This window comes from Meleagris gallopavo, chromosome Z (genome assembly GCF_000146605.3).
Source record: "Meleagris gallopavo isolate NT-WF06-2002-E0010 breed Aviagen turkey brand Nicholas breeding stock chromosome Z, Turkey_5.1, whole genome shotgun sequence".
NCBI lineage: Eukaryota > Metazoa > Chordata > Aves > Galliformes > Phasianidae > Meleagris > Meleagris gallopavo.
The window spans coordinates 6,924,958-6,939,500 of NC_015041.2; the positions used below are offsets into that span (position 1 = coordinate 6,924,958).

Genomic DNA, 14,543 nt, shown 5'->3' on the forward strand with positions numbered 1-14,543 from the left:
TTATTTTTATTTTTTTTTAACTTTCAAAGGGTTGTCCTTGCTTTAATACTACTGCTCTTATTACCCTATTTCATTGCAGGATCTCTCATTTAATACCTCCCATCTCACTCTCATGACATATTTGCCCTATTTTCTTAGCTATCTTGTAACTTCTTTCCAGAACTTGTATCAGGTTGCCATGTCTTCATTTAGCTAGGTCTTTCCCTTAATCACAACATGGAGTGATCCACTCACTCTGCAACTTTTCCAAGTTTCAAAGAACTTTTACTAGAAAATAAAAATGGTTTCAGAAACTTTCATCACTGATCTCCAAATTATTGAATGTCAGTTTCATCAGACCTCAATTTAAAATCTTCCACTGAACAACTTCCCAATAACAAAACAGTCAGTTCTCCACCATAGTTCTGTGACAACTATGAAGCTTCTTTTGAAGCTAAATATTAGTATTTTTTCCATGGCTTTTCTTTTTCCCATTACAGGAAATATTCACCCTTTTTAACATTACCTGTTACTTCTGTTTTTGGCTTCACTTGTCTTTTCTTCTGGCAATACATTTTTCTTCCAGCATACAATTAGTTATCAGTTATTATCCACATTTTTTTTCTTCCCTCTCAATTCAGCTGAGAGACTGGGTTTTTTGAAACCACTTCTTTCTCAACTGCTTTCTGTCTTTTTTTTCTCTTAACCACAGCACTATCCTGTGTCTACCCTTCCTTTCATTTTCAGTATTTTTCTGGGACATCCTTGTACTCTAATTGGCTAACCTCCAGATTCCACATGAAGAACTGGCACTTTCTTGATCTTGGCCAAAACATTCACCCAGTAATACCTCTCCTCTTCAGATCACTGCTCATTGCAGTGCACTGCTCATTTTTTGCCTTTATGCATATAGTGCACTGCTTTTACTTTTCTGAGCTACTTGCTACCATCTTCACTTCAGTTTTCAGGGTGACAGGTAACAACTCTTCACCTTTTTACATTCTAGGCTAAGGATCCTTATGAGTCTAACTGCCTGGAACCTGAGTTTCACTCATATGTCCCGTATATTCTGGATTCAGTGAAAACAAACTTTTTCATACTTCCCTCTTGCTGCTCATGGGTTTGTTGCCATTGTGTATACTGCAAATATGCCAGACTCTAATAGTCTTCACAGTCTTTAACATGCACACAATGTTTATCAATGTGCATGCTATGCCATTACAGATGTCTATTTGTTTACTATGCCATCCCTTGCTAGGAGAAGTTCATATTCAGATTTCAATTAGAACTGATGAGATTTTATACTGTTGCTTCAATACAGATAAAAGAATTCTAGTCAAAGCACAGAATATGCTTCAGTATTCCATATGCAGATGGACAAATGGGACAATCACTTTATATCAGTCTACAGCATCAAGTAAAATCATTTCTGGATATCAAAAAACAGAAAATGAAACATACAAATAAGCTCTTAATCACCATTATATGAAGTAATTTGTATTGTGCACTACTCTGTACTCTGTGTGATACAGATGATCAACACTAAAGATCACTTGTTTATAATGAAACAAACTCAAGCTATTTACTTACCATTGGCAGCCTGGATTGAAGCATCTGGAGATCATCATAACCATAAATCTGCTTGAAGACAGATAAAAATACAACATCATTATAACACCTTTTTCCGACATTGATGAATTCAGGGCTTTAAACAGTTTGATCTAGATTCAACCTCAGTTAAAGGTGTAGGGTTATATGTTGCACTGTGTAATGACAGAGCTCTGCAGAAATTCCAGGCAAATAGAATTAAGTAGAGATTGAAATGTTTTGTCACTCTAATGTAGCTCAGCTAGGTCCATACAAAACAGTTCTGAATTTGCCTATTAATATCAGTGAACACCAATAAATGTATTTCATATTTCTTCAACATTTAGAGCAAGAATTCCAGGTGCAATATGCATCAATTCAAATGCCTTGGCATAGACAGCAGCAGGTCTGGAGGGCCCACTTGCATCAAAGTTTAAGGACAAGTACAATTAAATTGCTTACTGGGTAGGCAGGTAGAAGTCCTCCAGGTCCCACAATATACTGGTTATGCAACAAGGGTGGTACACCCTGGGGCAGGTTGGGGGGAGCTTTGCCTGTAGAACCAAAATACAGACACTTAAAGAAGACCTTCATTAAAGAAAAGGCTTCAGCACTGAAACAAGATAGCTCGCAAGCCCTGGAGCTGCACTAGCATAGCTTTTAAAGAGCAGAACAACACAGAAGAATTTAATGCCACTTTATGAAATTGCTTCACATCCACACATCAAGGAAGGAAAGCACAAACTACTTTAGACTGAAAACAATCCCATCACAGAACAGTCCAATTTTGTCATTTAGTTAGGTAGAACTACAGGAAAGAAGTTCCCGCAATCCTTAAGGTCTCTCCTGAAGGTAAAAATTTAGGCAATGTTCTCAATCTGAAAATAAATTCTTTCATTTTCTGTTCTGTCAGTACATTCCCCTTTGCTGCCAGCAATGATCTGGTAAGCATCAAATGCTGCCAGTGTACCTTTTGTGAGGGACTTGTAGCAGCTGAGAAAAGCAAAGAGAAGACTGAGACAGTTTCTGTTGCCTCCATGAAGCAGAGGGTAAAAGAAGGCACTTTAGTCAGTCAGATACTCCATTTACAGTGGGAATGGGAAATGAGAAATTCTCGTGTATAATTTTGATTTTAATACTTAAATTGTTCACTTCCCTCCACAGAGTTTCCTTTTAGCAAGTTAGGTTGATCACAGACGCAACAGAGACATTTAGTATTGCTTCTACTTAAGTACAAGAAGCCTCCTCAGCTTCTCTGTCATTAGACCCTTTTTCCAACATGGTTATTGCTGGAGAAAAACCCAGACATCCATCAGATACTTCTCTCCTCTGTATATGTGGCAGTAGGGTTGTGACATATGATAATCAATCCACTACAATGTATTTTGATACTGTCTAATGAATTCAAATCACAAAGAAGTCTGAAACTAAAGCTAATGTGAACTCACAGTCAAGAGCTAATTACAACCTGGAATACAAACCAGGTAAATCTCCTAGTTAAAAATTGCAAGTCGGAATTGCTCATGTCTATTTATAAAGCTCTGAGGATAGAATGCGCTATATAAATGCCACATCACACTCTAACAAATTTCAAATACACAAAAGCAAGCAACTTTATTTTATAAATCAGCAAATAAAGCATGCTGAAAATGCTAGTCAAAGAGTGTGGATTTCTTAGCATAGTAGTTATTGCTGGTGAGATGCTTGACTGACAGCCCTGCAGAATGAAGTCTTCTGTCTATCCATGTGATCTGTTAATACTGCGAACCTGAAGACACTAAAGGAGCTGCCCGTGTGGTAGCAGCTTGTACAGACACACTGGTAACGCTCAGGCCAAGGCTGTTTGTAGTGTTCATACTGCTTGCCATGCTGACAACCGATGATGTGGTGCTAGTGGCTGAGGTTGAAGCAGCTGAAAATGTTGTTGAGGGCCGGAGCGAAGTTGTGTTCTGAACACTAGTGTGCTAGAAAGAAGACAGAAAGGATGAGGATCACAGAGCAAATAAACCACAGTGAAAGATGTTGAGGGAAAATAAATAACCATCTTTTAAGTAACATTAGCACATGCAAGAGAATATTTAATAGTAAATGCATTAACTACATACCAAGCAAGCAACTAAGTTGCAAGCCTGTGATTTTTAAATATTCATAGAAATGTACTACATGAAAGTTAAATTCAAACAGCTATAAAATCAGAAAATCCTATCACAGAATTTCTGTCCATTGCATTATTTCTTGCCCTTGAGCTGCCTAATCATTTAAGCTAGTTCTTCTATTAAATAACCTCTTATATTCTTTTAGAAGATGGCATTTGTTTTCAGAATTCAGTACAAGGCTCTTGGGATTTCCACAATGCACTTCTGCAATTGAAAAGATTAAAATTGCAACACCCTACAACAGACCCAATGCGGTAAACAGATTAAGTATATTACAGGAACACCTGACTGTCAGGGAGTTCATGGCTTGAACCCAGCAAAATACAGTGTCTTAACTGTAAAAGCTGGCCACACTTGCAGAATACAGCATCAGCATCACCACCACACAGAAGCTGTAACAATTCATGCACATGTCCTTCCTTCCTGTTGTGCAGATTTTCAAGTTATGCATTCACTCAGGATGAAGAACACAAACTAAAACGCGCATAAAGAAAAAACATACCTTAACTAGAATAGTACAGAAGTGCCCCATCACAGAGCATGGCAGTCTGACTTATGTTCATGCAATCTCCGTTACAGCACTGTGTTCAGTAACATTTGTCTTTTCTCAAAAGTATTAAATACATGACAACAATGCCATGTGATAAACTCTAATATCATCTGTCACGAGGCATTGTCATGATATATACCACTCCATTACTTGCATTTTTCCAATTAAATTTTTTGGTGGAGACTGCTAGTACTCCACCTTTCAGAGCAGTTTCAAACAGCCACTTTTAAAGGTTATTTTTAATACACTTAATGCACAAGTTCTCTCATTATTCCATTTCCCCTTCCTGGCAAAAAAAAATATCCTCTACAGCTGTGCAATTGGAAAGCTTCTAAAAGTTATACTCAATCCAGTACAAATCACAAGTAGTAATGACAACTTCTTCACCACTAGAGGGCTAGCAGCCCTCCTATCCTGAGACAAACCTCAGTTCTGTGCGTACCGGGACACAACAAACTTTTTCTGATAAATAAGAACTTCTTGGTGACTGTATGCTAAATATCTATTAAATGCTAACAGGACTTACTGCACGTGACGTGCCTGAAGATAACACTGAGGCAGGGGAGAGGCTCCTTTGATGATTGGAAAGTGAGCTAGAAAGAAATTGCAAAGAATTAGTACAATGAATTTTCCTTAGAACAACTTACATATGCACCTATCTCTGCGTATACAGGGACAATCATATACACATCCCTACGAGCAACTTCTTCTTTAGCCAATATCCAACTACCTAGTGCTTAAAAGAAGGCTTGTACTACAATTAAGAATAAATTACACACTCTGACTAAACAGCAAATGCTTATGTCAGTTCTTCAGGGCAATGGACCACAATAACCTTGGCAGTTTCACAGACTATTTTGTTTTAATTATTTTAAACTGTTCTCTATTGCAGAAAATAGGATGACATCATTTCAGGCAGCAAGAAATGGTTCAGTCCAGCATATAGTTTTAAACTATTTCCTTGCCCACTTTCCCTTTCTTGTATGAATCCCCAGTCCATCACCTGACCTATGGCAGTGACTCAGACAAGTTGCAGCACAACCAAGCCAGACATACTTGGAATTCAGGCATCATCCTTTCATGGCATTCAGTGTTTGCCCAACTGTTAACATCCCTCCAACTAAAATTTCTACTAACATACGCAGCTTTTCAGAAGTGTAGGGATATGGGTTGTTTGTGGTTTTTTTCTAATTTTGATGAAATAATTCTAGTTGGCTGACACTTATACCATTTTATTCAATATCTGTTAAAAGCAAAAAAACAAAATATCAACAGTAGTGCAAAAGAGAATCCACCACATCCCATTTGGCCTACATATGTAAAGCTGTGTTATCCAAACAAATTAGTTTTATTACAACAACAAATAAAGTACAAATGAGAGCAATACAAACATGACAGATCAGTATATCTCCTGCTATATGTCACCTGCCTGAGGAAATAGCTCAAGTAACAGGGACAAAAAAAAAAATCAGAGTATAAATGAGCAGTGCTGCATGCACTCCAAGGAACACCAACCTCATATTTCAAACGTCTTAAGGAAGGGACTTACTGTGTGGTGTTTTGTTGTAGTTTTTCTGTCTCTATGGAATTATTTTAATTCAGAAAATTAATGAACTCTTAAAAGGATCATTTCACACATAAATTCAAGCATAAAGCAGACACCGTGGACAAAGTAGGAAAAGCAAAGTGGAAGAATCAATTACACTAATTTAGATTGTGATACTGAAGCAAGAGCCCACTGAAACATAGAAGTGCTAAAAAGCCATGAAAATTTGATGGCAGCACTGTTCTATCATTAACAGGCAGCCCATATTGCCTACTCTGCAAGCAAAAAAATCCTTGTCTCTTCTGAATCTGTCTCTAAATCATAATTCATGACAGAAAAGGGGACCTCATGGTCTGACAGCTCCTATATAAGCAATCACCCTTATATACACCCAGAACTTCACCTCCCTTCATAGTTTACCACAACTTCCACTGTACCTGCTTAGCTTGGAGAGGGAGCTGCTGACCAAGTTCTTGGACTGAGGCAAGCTGGGCAACGTTGCCACATGCTGTGATGCTGAAGGCAGAAGCGAAGTGCTAGTGGATACCACGCTAGGCAGCGAACCAGTAGAAGGTAGCGAGGGAGAAGGCTCTGTCTTAGACACTGAAACTGATGAAGTAGCTGCAACGAGTTGAAAAGAGACATTCAAAGACGAATTCCAACATATCTGACTCCCAAGGTGAGTTCAGAAACACAATATGTAAGTGTTTTACCTTTGTTTTACAGAAATCTGTCTGATAGGAGCCAGGGTCAGTATTAAATCATCTGGCTACAACGGAATGAAGGAATGACAACACAGGGATCCGTTTCTCTCCTTAAGCTCCTCACTTAGAATACATTTCTGATTTTCACTGGTATACGTTGTAAACTACAGTCGTCAGTTATCTCCCACTATCTGTACACTTGCTTTTGCTCACTTCATCTTCATTTCAAAATTCTTAGCATTAAAATTCAATCCTTTCCATAAAGAAAAGTTGCTTGCACTCTCTAAGGTACTACAAAAATCTCCTCTTATCTACAACTCCAGTTCTTCACTTCAACCTATAGAGCACTTTTGATATTTGGGATTTTGATTGCTTGAGCATAAAGACACAAATAACTAACCTGCTGTACTGATCCAAAAGTGCATTGTAATAGAATAAAAGAAGCTAAAATAAAATGACAAAGCTGACCAAAACATTACGCACAAACAGTTGTCAAATGTTGTCTTACTTTATTTAATCTAGATAACAAGTGGTTAACATTTCCAGCCTATAGACAGTAGAGCCTGTTTACCACAAATGTGTATTTACCATTCCTATCATAATTCCCAGCTCTTTCTCTTGTCCTCTGAAGAAGGATAATGCACAGAATTAGCCAGCTCCACCAAAAAAAAATCTCAGAAATAGTTGTGATCCATTGTGTATGAGCCCTGCCATGACCATACCCTCACACACCAGCAGAGGCCACTACTGAGTAGATCACTGCTATTTCACAATGCTTTTGAAGTCGCACAGTCTTAGAATGTTCGCCTAAAGTTTGAAAACACTTGTAAGTATCATTGTTGATACTCGTTTTCCCCTGAATGACCCAAGTTAGTTTGTGGACAGGGTGCTGTGTAAACAGAAAGCAAGATGATCTTGGCAATAAGCACAATGATAGCTGCCAAGAAGGAAATTCGAGTGACAAAAAAAAAAACAATTGAGGACACAAGTGTATAATCTGATAGCTCCTGACAACATTCATATAAAAAGCAGTAAACTCTACTTAAAACTCTAATACATTTGTGCCAGGATTCACTTCTTGAAATCAAAGTAGATCTCTCCAGTATGAGAGTATCACCATCTTTATTAAGACCTTTTAAATTATGCCTGAACATCACATACAAGGAAACTACAAGACAAACAGGACTGTCAGAATTATAATACTAAGATATTTTGAGTTGCTATGAGCTTAAGAAGAATAAGACCTTGAAATTAAAGAGTAAGAGCAGGAAAGACAAGGGATGAACAACTAACAATATTAGAAGCAAATACAGAAAACAGAAGGCCACTGCCTTCAAGTGTTATCAGAAGGCAAAACAGTTTAGACACATGAACAGATACATGGGAGAAAACTGATCCCAGTTTATGGGCCTGAAATAGAGAAAAATAGAAGTATCGTCGAAAGGGAGCTGGCACAGAACAGAAAAAGTTTAATTTAATTTAATTTAATGGCAATGGAATAACTACAGAAATACTAGAATTTCTCTGATCACTGCCTTCCATAGCAAAAACACAAATGCTGTAGTGAATTTCAAAAATCAGTTGTTAATTCTGTATATGACAAAGTTTTCTATGTTCAAAGTTGTCCTACGTATTACAGTCTTTTACAAGGCAAATCTTTGGACATGTATTCTCACTCCTGTTCATTTAAATTCAACCTGACACCAATAAAATACTAATAAAATTAGTAGATCTAAATACTCAAGTTCTTTCCATGTTGAAATATAGAAAAGCTGGACTATCCAAGAAACTTAAGGGGAGGAGAGACAAATAAAAGAAATGCTGGAATTCTAGAAGATATTAATTCAAGCTGTTGCTCTCAAAAATTTCCATAAAGCAGCATACAAAGGACAGAAGAGCAAGAATACATTTTAATTATTTTAATTCCAGGAAGAAAGCTCTAGGGGTGTGTGATTTTCACATAACATGTGAGAAACAATGGTGACTGCTTATCTCTTTTGTAAGTCTTAGGGATGAAGATCTGCAAAGTCATCATGAAGCACAAATGAAGGAGGGAGTCTTTCGGCAACAAGGGCAGTCCCATTTTGGCTAAAGGCTGCAGGAATGAGCCTTATGTTTATGTTTCAGCACAGAATCTCAAAGGCCACAATGCTCACAGTGGAACCTTTTGCTTCATTAATATGAAATAAATATTAAAGTTAACTTTAAAGTTAATTCTTCAGTATGCTAATGAGCTCTAAGAAGAACCTGCTGAGCATGTGACTACAATGCTCAACCCTCCATGTAAATCCTGTTAAACCACTTCCCAGGGAAGGAAACAGATATGGCTTAAGTTCTAAGAGAAAAAAAGCATATTGGAAGGACTCAGAGAAAAGAAAGGCAGAGAAAACGAGGACTGCAGAAAGTTATGAGATAGGATGCTGAACTCTTCTTCCTCCACAAAGATGGAGACACTCCCTTGGTAATCACTGAGCCTCATCTCTTGACAAAGAACAGCTGGGATACCTTGTGTTTTGCTAGCACTATTATCATACATCAGTGCTACTACAGCTACAGCATTTATCAACAGCAATCCTAATATGTTATGCCTGTCACTTCAATAAATCATCTGTTCTTTTTTAAAGAACAAAGAGATAAGGAGTGTTACAAGTGAAATACCACCCCCAAGAAAGAAAAAATGGGCCAAGACGAAAAGAAGTGTGTCAAAACACACTGCATTATCGTTGGTCTACTGCAAGACTGCAAGCCATCCAGCAGAGGGAGTGTGCTGGTCACTGTTATTCCCTATGGGATTGCAATCGAACAATTGAGCACTACGCTCGACAAGAATGTGACTGTTTCTTTATCAACTAAATGCTATGCTAATTGCAGCTTTCCAAATAAAAATTGATAAAAAGTTAAGAAATTGTATATTAAATAGCTTCAGAATTTTTTTAAAAGGAGAAAAAGCAGTAAAGCAGCTTTTCTAATGTTTAATACTGCTCAGTGTTGCACAGTGGGTATAGATTCAACAGAGCTGCTGACATTTTTCAGCCTTCCAATAAGCAAACAGTACATCCTGTGCAAGTACAAACTCAATTCTGATTGATTAGTCAAAAATTAAGCAGGGAGAACTACAGAAAGTCTTCAACCAGATGTCACTGCTAAAATTACATGCATACCAAATCTTAAGGAAAGATTAGAAAAAAACTACTGCTAGCAGCCACGCTCTGTAAACTTACTGTCAAGAGTTGCCTGTCTTCTAACACCACTGTGCCCGCTCTGTAAACAAAGGAGAAATGAACACATTATCTTAGAAGTATATTACACTTTTAGAATCAACCACATATGTAACATGCTTCATGCAGAATTCTATATTCATTCTAAATTGAAAGACAAGGCAGAAAACTAGCTTTTTACTCCTTTAACAAAACCACATAAGTTCTCAAGTGCAAAGTGTTCTGAGCATACATAATCCCATACATAGCCCATACTACACCCATCAGCAGGAGACTTTCCCATGTACTGTATATCACAAACTTCAGGTTCACATCAATATGAAAGAAAGAATTGCATTAACATAGAGGAAATGGTTGTGCTTTTGATCTAATGCAACTCACAATTTTAACTATCCAAGTTACACAGAGACGCCAATTTTTTTCCAATGAAAGATAAGACTTGAGAAGCACCAGTTGCTTTTTGGATAACGCTGGAGTACAGAAGTGGATAGTCTATGCTTGATCCTCACCCGTACATACGAGCTAGTGCAGAAGACAAGTGTGACTGAGCCATTAGATAACAAAGGCCAGAAGTAAATAAACTTACAAAGTCTCTTAAGTTCCTTAAATATTTAATAAATTCTTTTAAAACAAACTTACAAGAGCACCTAGTCTATATATGGAATGAGCATCTCCCAAGAGAGATCTTCTCTGTCCTAAGTCAGACCTCATCCCAGGTGTTTTAAAATAAAAACAAAACAGTATTAATTCCTAAGGGTGTCTAAATCCAATAGAAAAATAATGCTGGAGGGGCCACAAACAGTTTGAGATCTATTGGCTACATTTCTTAAGATTTAAAAAACGATCTATCTTTGGATAGAAACAGCAAAACGCCATGAATACTATACTCAGAGAGTCTACTCTCTAAAACCTTAGTCTCAGGGAAGGAAACTTAACTAGAATGTTAAGTATTACTAAAGAAAAGGATCAAACACCAATTTAAGATGTCAAGACCCACAAAATCAGAAGTAAACACATTCTAAATACAGCATAGCCAAATAAGGGCTACACAGTAGGAAAAGAAAACACAAATAACACAGCAGGTATTGGGAAACAAAGAAGCCTCTTGGATTGGTTAGAAGTACTGACACACCAGGGTAATAAAAGTCTAAGAGGTATGAGAATATTTCACCTTTTTCAAAAGCTTTTTTCTGAAATTCACTCACCGTAACTGCAACTGGAGTTGGATCTGATGGAGACATGGAACTTTGGTATGGTATCCTATTATGCACAGAAGTCTGGTCATAGGAGGAAGTTGTTGTTACTGGGCTAGTGCTCTGAGATGAGCAGGTCAGACTGGAAGAGGTGATGGCAGAGGTTGTGTAGGTGGACTCCTGTACTGGATTGGATATTGGCAAAGAGGTATTCAAAGGATCACTGGAAAAAGTAAAAATTATTTACCAACATGGCTAATTAGATCTCACATCTTCATGAAAATATGAGCTCCTACAAAGGAGCTGATAAAAATACTTAAGTAAAACATAGTCAAATCTACATTTTTTTACATTAGAAAATAAGTATATAAGTATATTCTTTCTCTAGTCCCCAGTAATCACTTCTCCAAAATCACCAGTTGGATTAACCACCATTCACCCTCCTCCTACCAGACCAACCAAAACAAGAATTGATACAAGCAATTTTCAGTCATTTTCCTCCCTCTCAAATGATAAGCCATTGCTTATCATCTTTCTTAAAAAATTGGATCCACAAAGTCTGGTATATAATGAGAAACACCAATTCTCTTTTGACAATAGTATTCTAACGCTTGTAGTAACTATCTAACAGAATTAACTAAGAGAAAAGAAAAAAAAGAAAAAATACTTCAAAACATGCACAATGTTTTATTTTCCAAATAGCTTAATGAATTTATAGAACTAGAAATAAATGTGAAGGTCCATTTTTTTTTTTACTAGTGTTTCTGAATAAATTTCAGGAAGCTTTTTACCAACGCCACTTCTTGAACAAGTAAGGAAGAAATAAATGAATAATTGATATATTTGTATTTATCATTATCAGTGCTAGCATTTCAATAAAAGCTCCTGCATACTGAAAGTCTGATACTTTTATGATTCTGTAGGAGCATCATATTCACAATCTGGTGCCATCTACTGACACAAAGATGGTACCATGCTCAACTCCCCTTGATCCAGTACAGAAAAAATACTGTGAAGGAAAACTGTGAGGAAAAACTCTCTAGCAAATTTGAAAATCAGGACAATCAAACATGAAGCAATTATATTAAGGCTAGCTTGCTTTAAGATTATTTACGCTCATGTCACCTCCAGCTTCAAATCAACCCATCTGGAAGATTTTGGCTGTTATTAAAGGAGAAGTCTCTTTAATAACACAGTACCCACAGAAAAGAAATCCTTACAAGCCATCATATTTCCCCCTTCTATTAGATGGCAATTGTGTCTTGACATATTTTGGACAAATCTGATCCTTAAAGAGGGTGTTTAAGAAGGCGCATGGGGAACTTGCACATACTTTACAGATTTTGAGTACAAGCTATTGTTGGTCGCCTGGCTGGCATTCTCGCTGCTTGAAGCTGATCCAAACTCTGGGAGTGCAGGCTCTGATCCAAACTCTAAAGCTCCAAACTGAACATTTAACCCTGTCACATCAGCTGACCCAGGCATCTCCACTGCAGAGGCAGGAATCTTAAATGGCAAAAAAAAAAAAAAACAAGCCACAACTTTTTATTTGCTATCTATGTTAACTCCTTTAACTACAGGCTTCTTCAATTACTATCTCAATTGTTGCTGTCAACTGCATGTGTTACAACCCTCCAGTTTACATCATATAATTCTATTCTTGTAACCTCAAATTCACTTACTGATTCTGTGCATTGATCTGCAGCTGAAGCCTAAGCCATGCTGCTTTGTGAAATGTAAGTATCATACACATCCACCCCCCCTTATCCAACATTTACCTTTTGGCCACTTAAGTCAATCCAAAATCACTCAGCAACAGTCATTTTCCACACAGTGCAATCAGATATGTGCTTGGGAAAGACAACATCATTGTATTTTGGACTGCAGAGCTATCTGCTTAGAAATCCCTACTTCATAAACAGGAAGCATGATGGTCTTTGCTTCCCTTCTCCCTAGAAACTCATATGCATTTACTAAGAATTGGATGCCAACAAATCACCCACCTTGGATGCTGGAGTTATTTTCCGCTTTGGTGGTTTTATCTGTTTCTGTTGGGTTTGATGGGCTGTCACTGCCTGGTTATCCATAGACATAGTGGGGAGCTGTAACATCTTGCTGACAGCTATGGAGGTGTCTACTGGCGAGGGCTCTTGGAGTTTTACCTGGGAGGAGAAGGACTCCAGCCCAGGAAGAGGTACAGGGACTGCCTGTGTTTGTTGTTGCTGTCGTTGGGTCAGCTGGCTCAGAATTGGGGATGGTTCCGGCTGGGATTTAAAGTCTGGTCAGTTTGGGAAGAGAAATCAAAATGAAAGCATTAAAGCTCTTTGTGCTACTGCTTTTTAGCAAGAATTGTGTTACCTGAACACCTGACAGCTACTGCTGCAAGTCTCTTCCAGAAATCATTACATAAGCTCTACATGGAACATTATCATTGCAATAGTAAGGCCAATATATTAGCTTCACTACCTTAAATAACCAGCTTTTGTGAAGTATTTGGTTTTATTTAAAAGTAAGGAATTAAACCCATCTATACAGTTTCATAACAATGTGCAATAGGTAACAAAAATTTTACGCATTATTTTAGTCAAATGTGGCACGTTTCACCGCAAGTAATTGTGCAAATAAACTCTGATAACTTTCAATGGGTTTGGACTTGCAATCCAGAAGTATTCTGAGTTTCAATTTCCTGCTTTACAAAGAAGATTTTCAGCACAAACAGGGACTAATCTACAACCTCAGTGTGGCTGAAAATCAAGAGACACTAAACATCTACAATTTTTTTTCCCAAGTCTTCCTCTTTCATAATTTTCAGATGCTGAAAGCCAAGGAACAGGCTGTAGCACTAGCTAACAACTGTAAGAGATCCACGGCACTCAGTCTGAAGGGACTTTTTTATTCAGTTGCTTTCTAATGCATTTTACCAACTTGTAATGTACAGTAAAACAAATATTTTTATAAAATTGCTGCATGCAAAAAATTATATATGTTACTAAACTGGCTGCTTATCTATTTGCAAACATGCACAAACACACGCAAAATAGCTACAAGACACTTTTTACAGTGAGAATACTGCTATGAACTGTACAAGTTACTGTCACAGTCACTACTGTTTCTGCCAATTATAGTTAAACAAAAAATCCATACAATTACAGGCTGACAAAATGGTTAACTTGCATCATTTTCAGTACATGCATACTTCGCACAAGGGAAGAATGGTGAGAAGATACACACTATGAAGATATTATGCAGTACACACTCAAAATTCATGTCATGGTAAGAAGAGAAAATAGGGAAAAGACAACAAGATATGGTACAAACTTGTATTCAGCTAGAAGCAGCATAGGCAAAAAGACCAAAAGACTTATTCTCCTGGAATTGCTGAGAAACTAAGTCACAGCAGAGTTGCACTTAAATAATCAGGCACACTAAATTGAAGATGTAACCACATGAAGGCTCCACAACTTCTGTAGACTAAGATGAACAAGTTCTACAGATAGCCTTATGCCAACCAAAACGCAGTTCATAATATATTTTTAACAACTATTGCCAGCAGACAAGCTTACCTAAAATTTTATGATCAGTTGTATTGCTAGCATTGTGTTTAAAGCAA

At 37.3% G+C, this 14,543-nt stretch overlaps 1 protein-coding gene and 1 non-coding gene across 6 annotated transcripts in view; both read right to left on the reverse strand.

The window, feature by feature from the left end:
- The window catches only part of UBAP2 (ubiquitin associated protein 2), a 583,216-nt gene that overhangs the window by 554,711 nt on the left and 13,962 nt on the right, over positions 1-14,543 (reverse strand). For 3 of the 5 annotated variants that reach the window (XM_019610312.1, XM_019610314.1, XM_019610311.1), the window contains exons 7-15: positions 12,937-13,211; positions 12,267-12,439; positions 10,946-11,156; positions 9,744-9,783; positions 6,256-6,439; positions 4,799-4,865; positions 3,335-3,530; positions 2,029-2,120; positions 1,570-1,620 (exon numbers count right to left, since the gene is read on the reverse strand). In XM_019610312.1, coding sequence (XP_019465857.1) covers positions 1,570-1,620; positions 2,029-2,120; positions 3,335-3,530; positions 4,799-4,865; positions 6,256-6,439; positions 9,744-9,783; positions 10,946-11,156; positions 12,267-12,439; positions 12,937-13,211 — 1,289 coding nt within the window. The remainder of the gene's footprint in view (positions 1-1,569; positions 1,621-2,028; positions 2,121-3,334; positions 3,531-4,798; positions 4,866-6,255; positions 6,440-9,743; positions 9,784-10,945; positions 11,157-12,266; positions 12,440-12,936; positions 13,212-14,543) is intronic. The other 2 variants (XM_019610313.1, XM_010725215.2) reach the window with 1 other exon arrangement.
- On the reverse strand, positions 12,731-12,815 carry LOC116217575. The gene has a single exon (XR_004162268.1). It is a non-coding gene; the product is annotated as a small nucleolar RNA SNORD121A (small nucleolar RNA).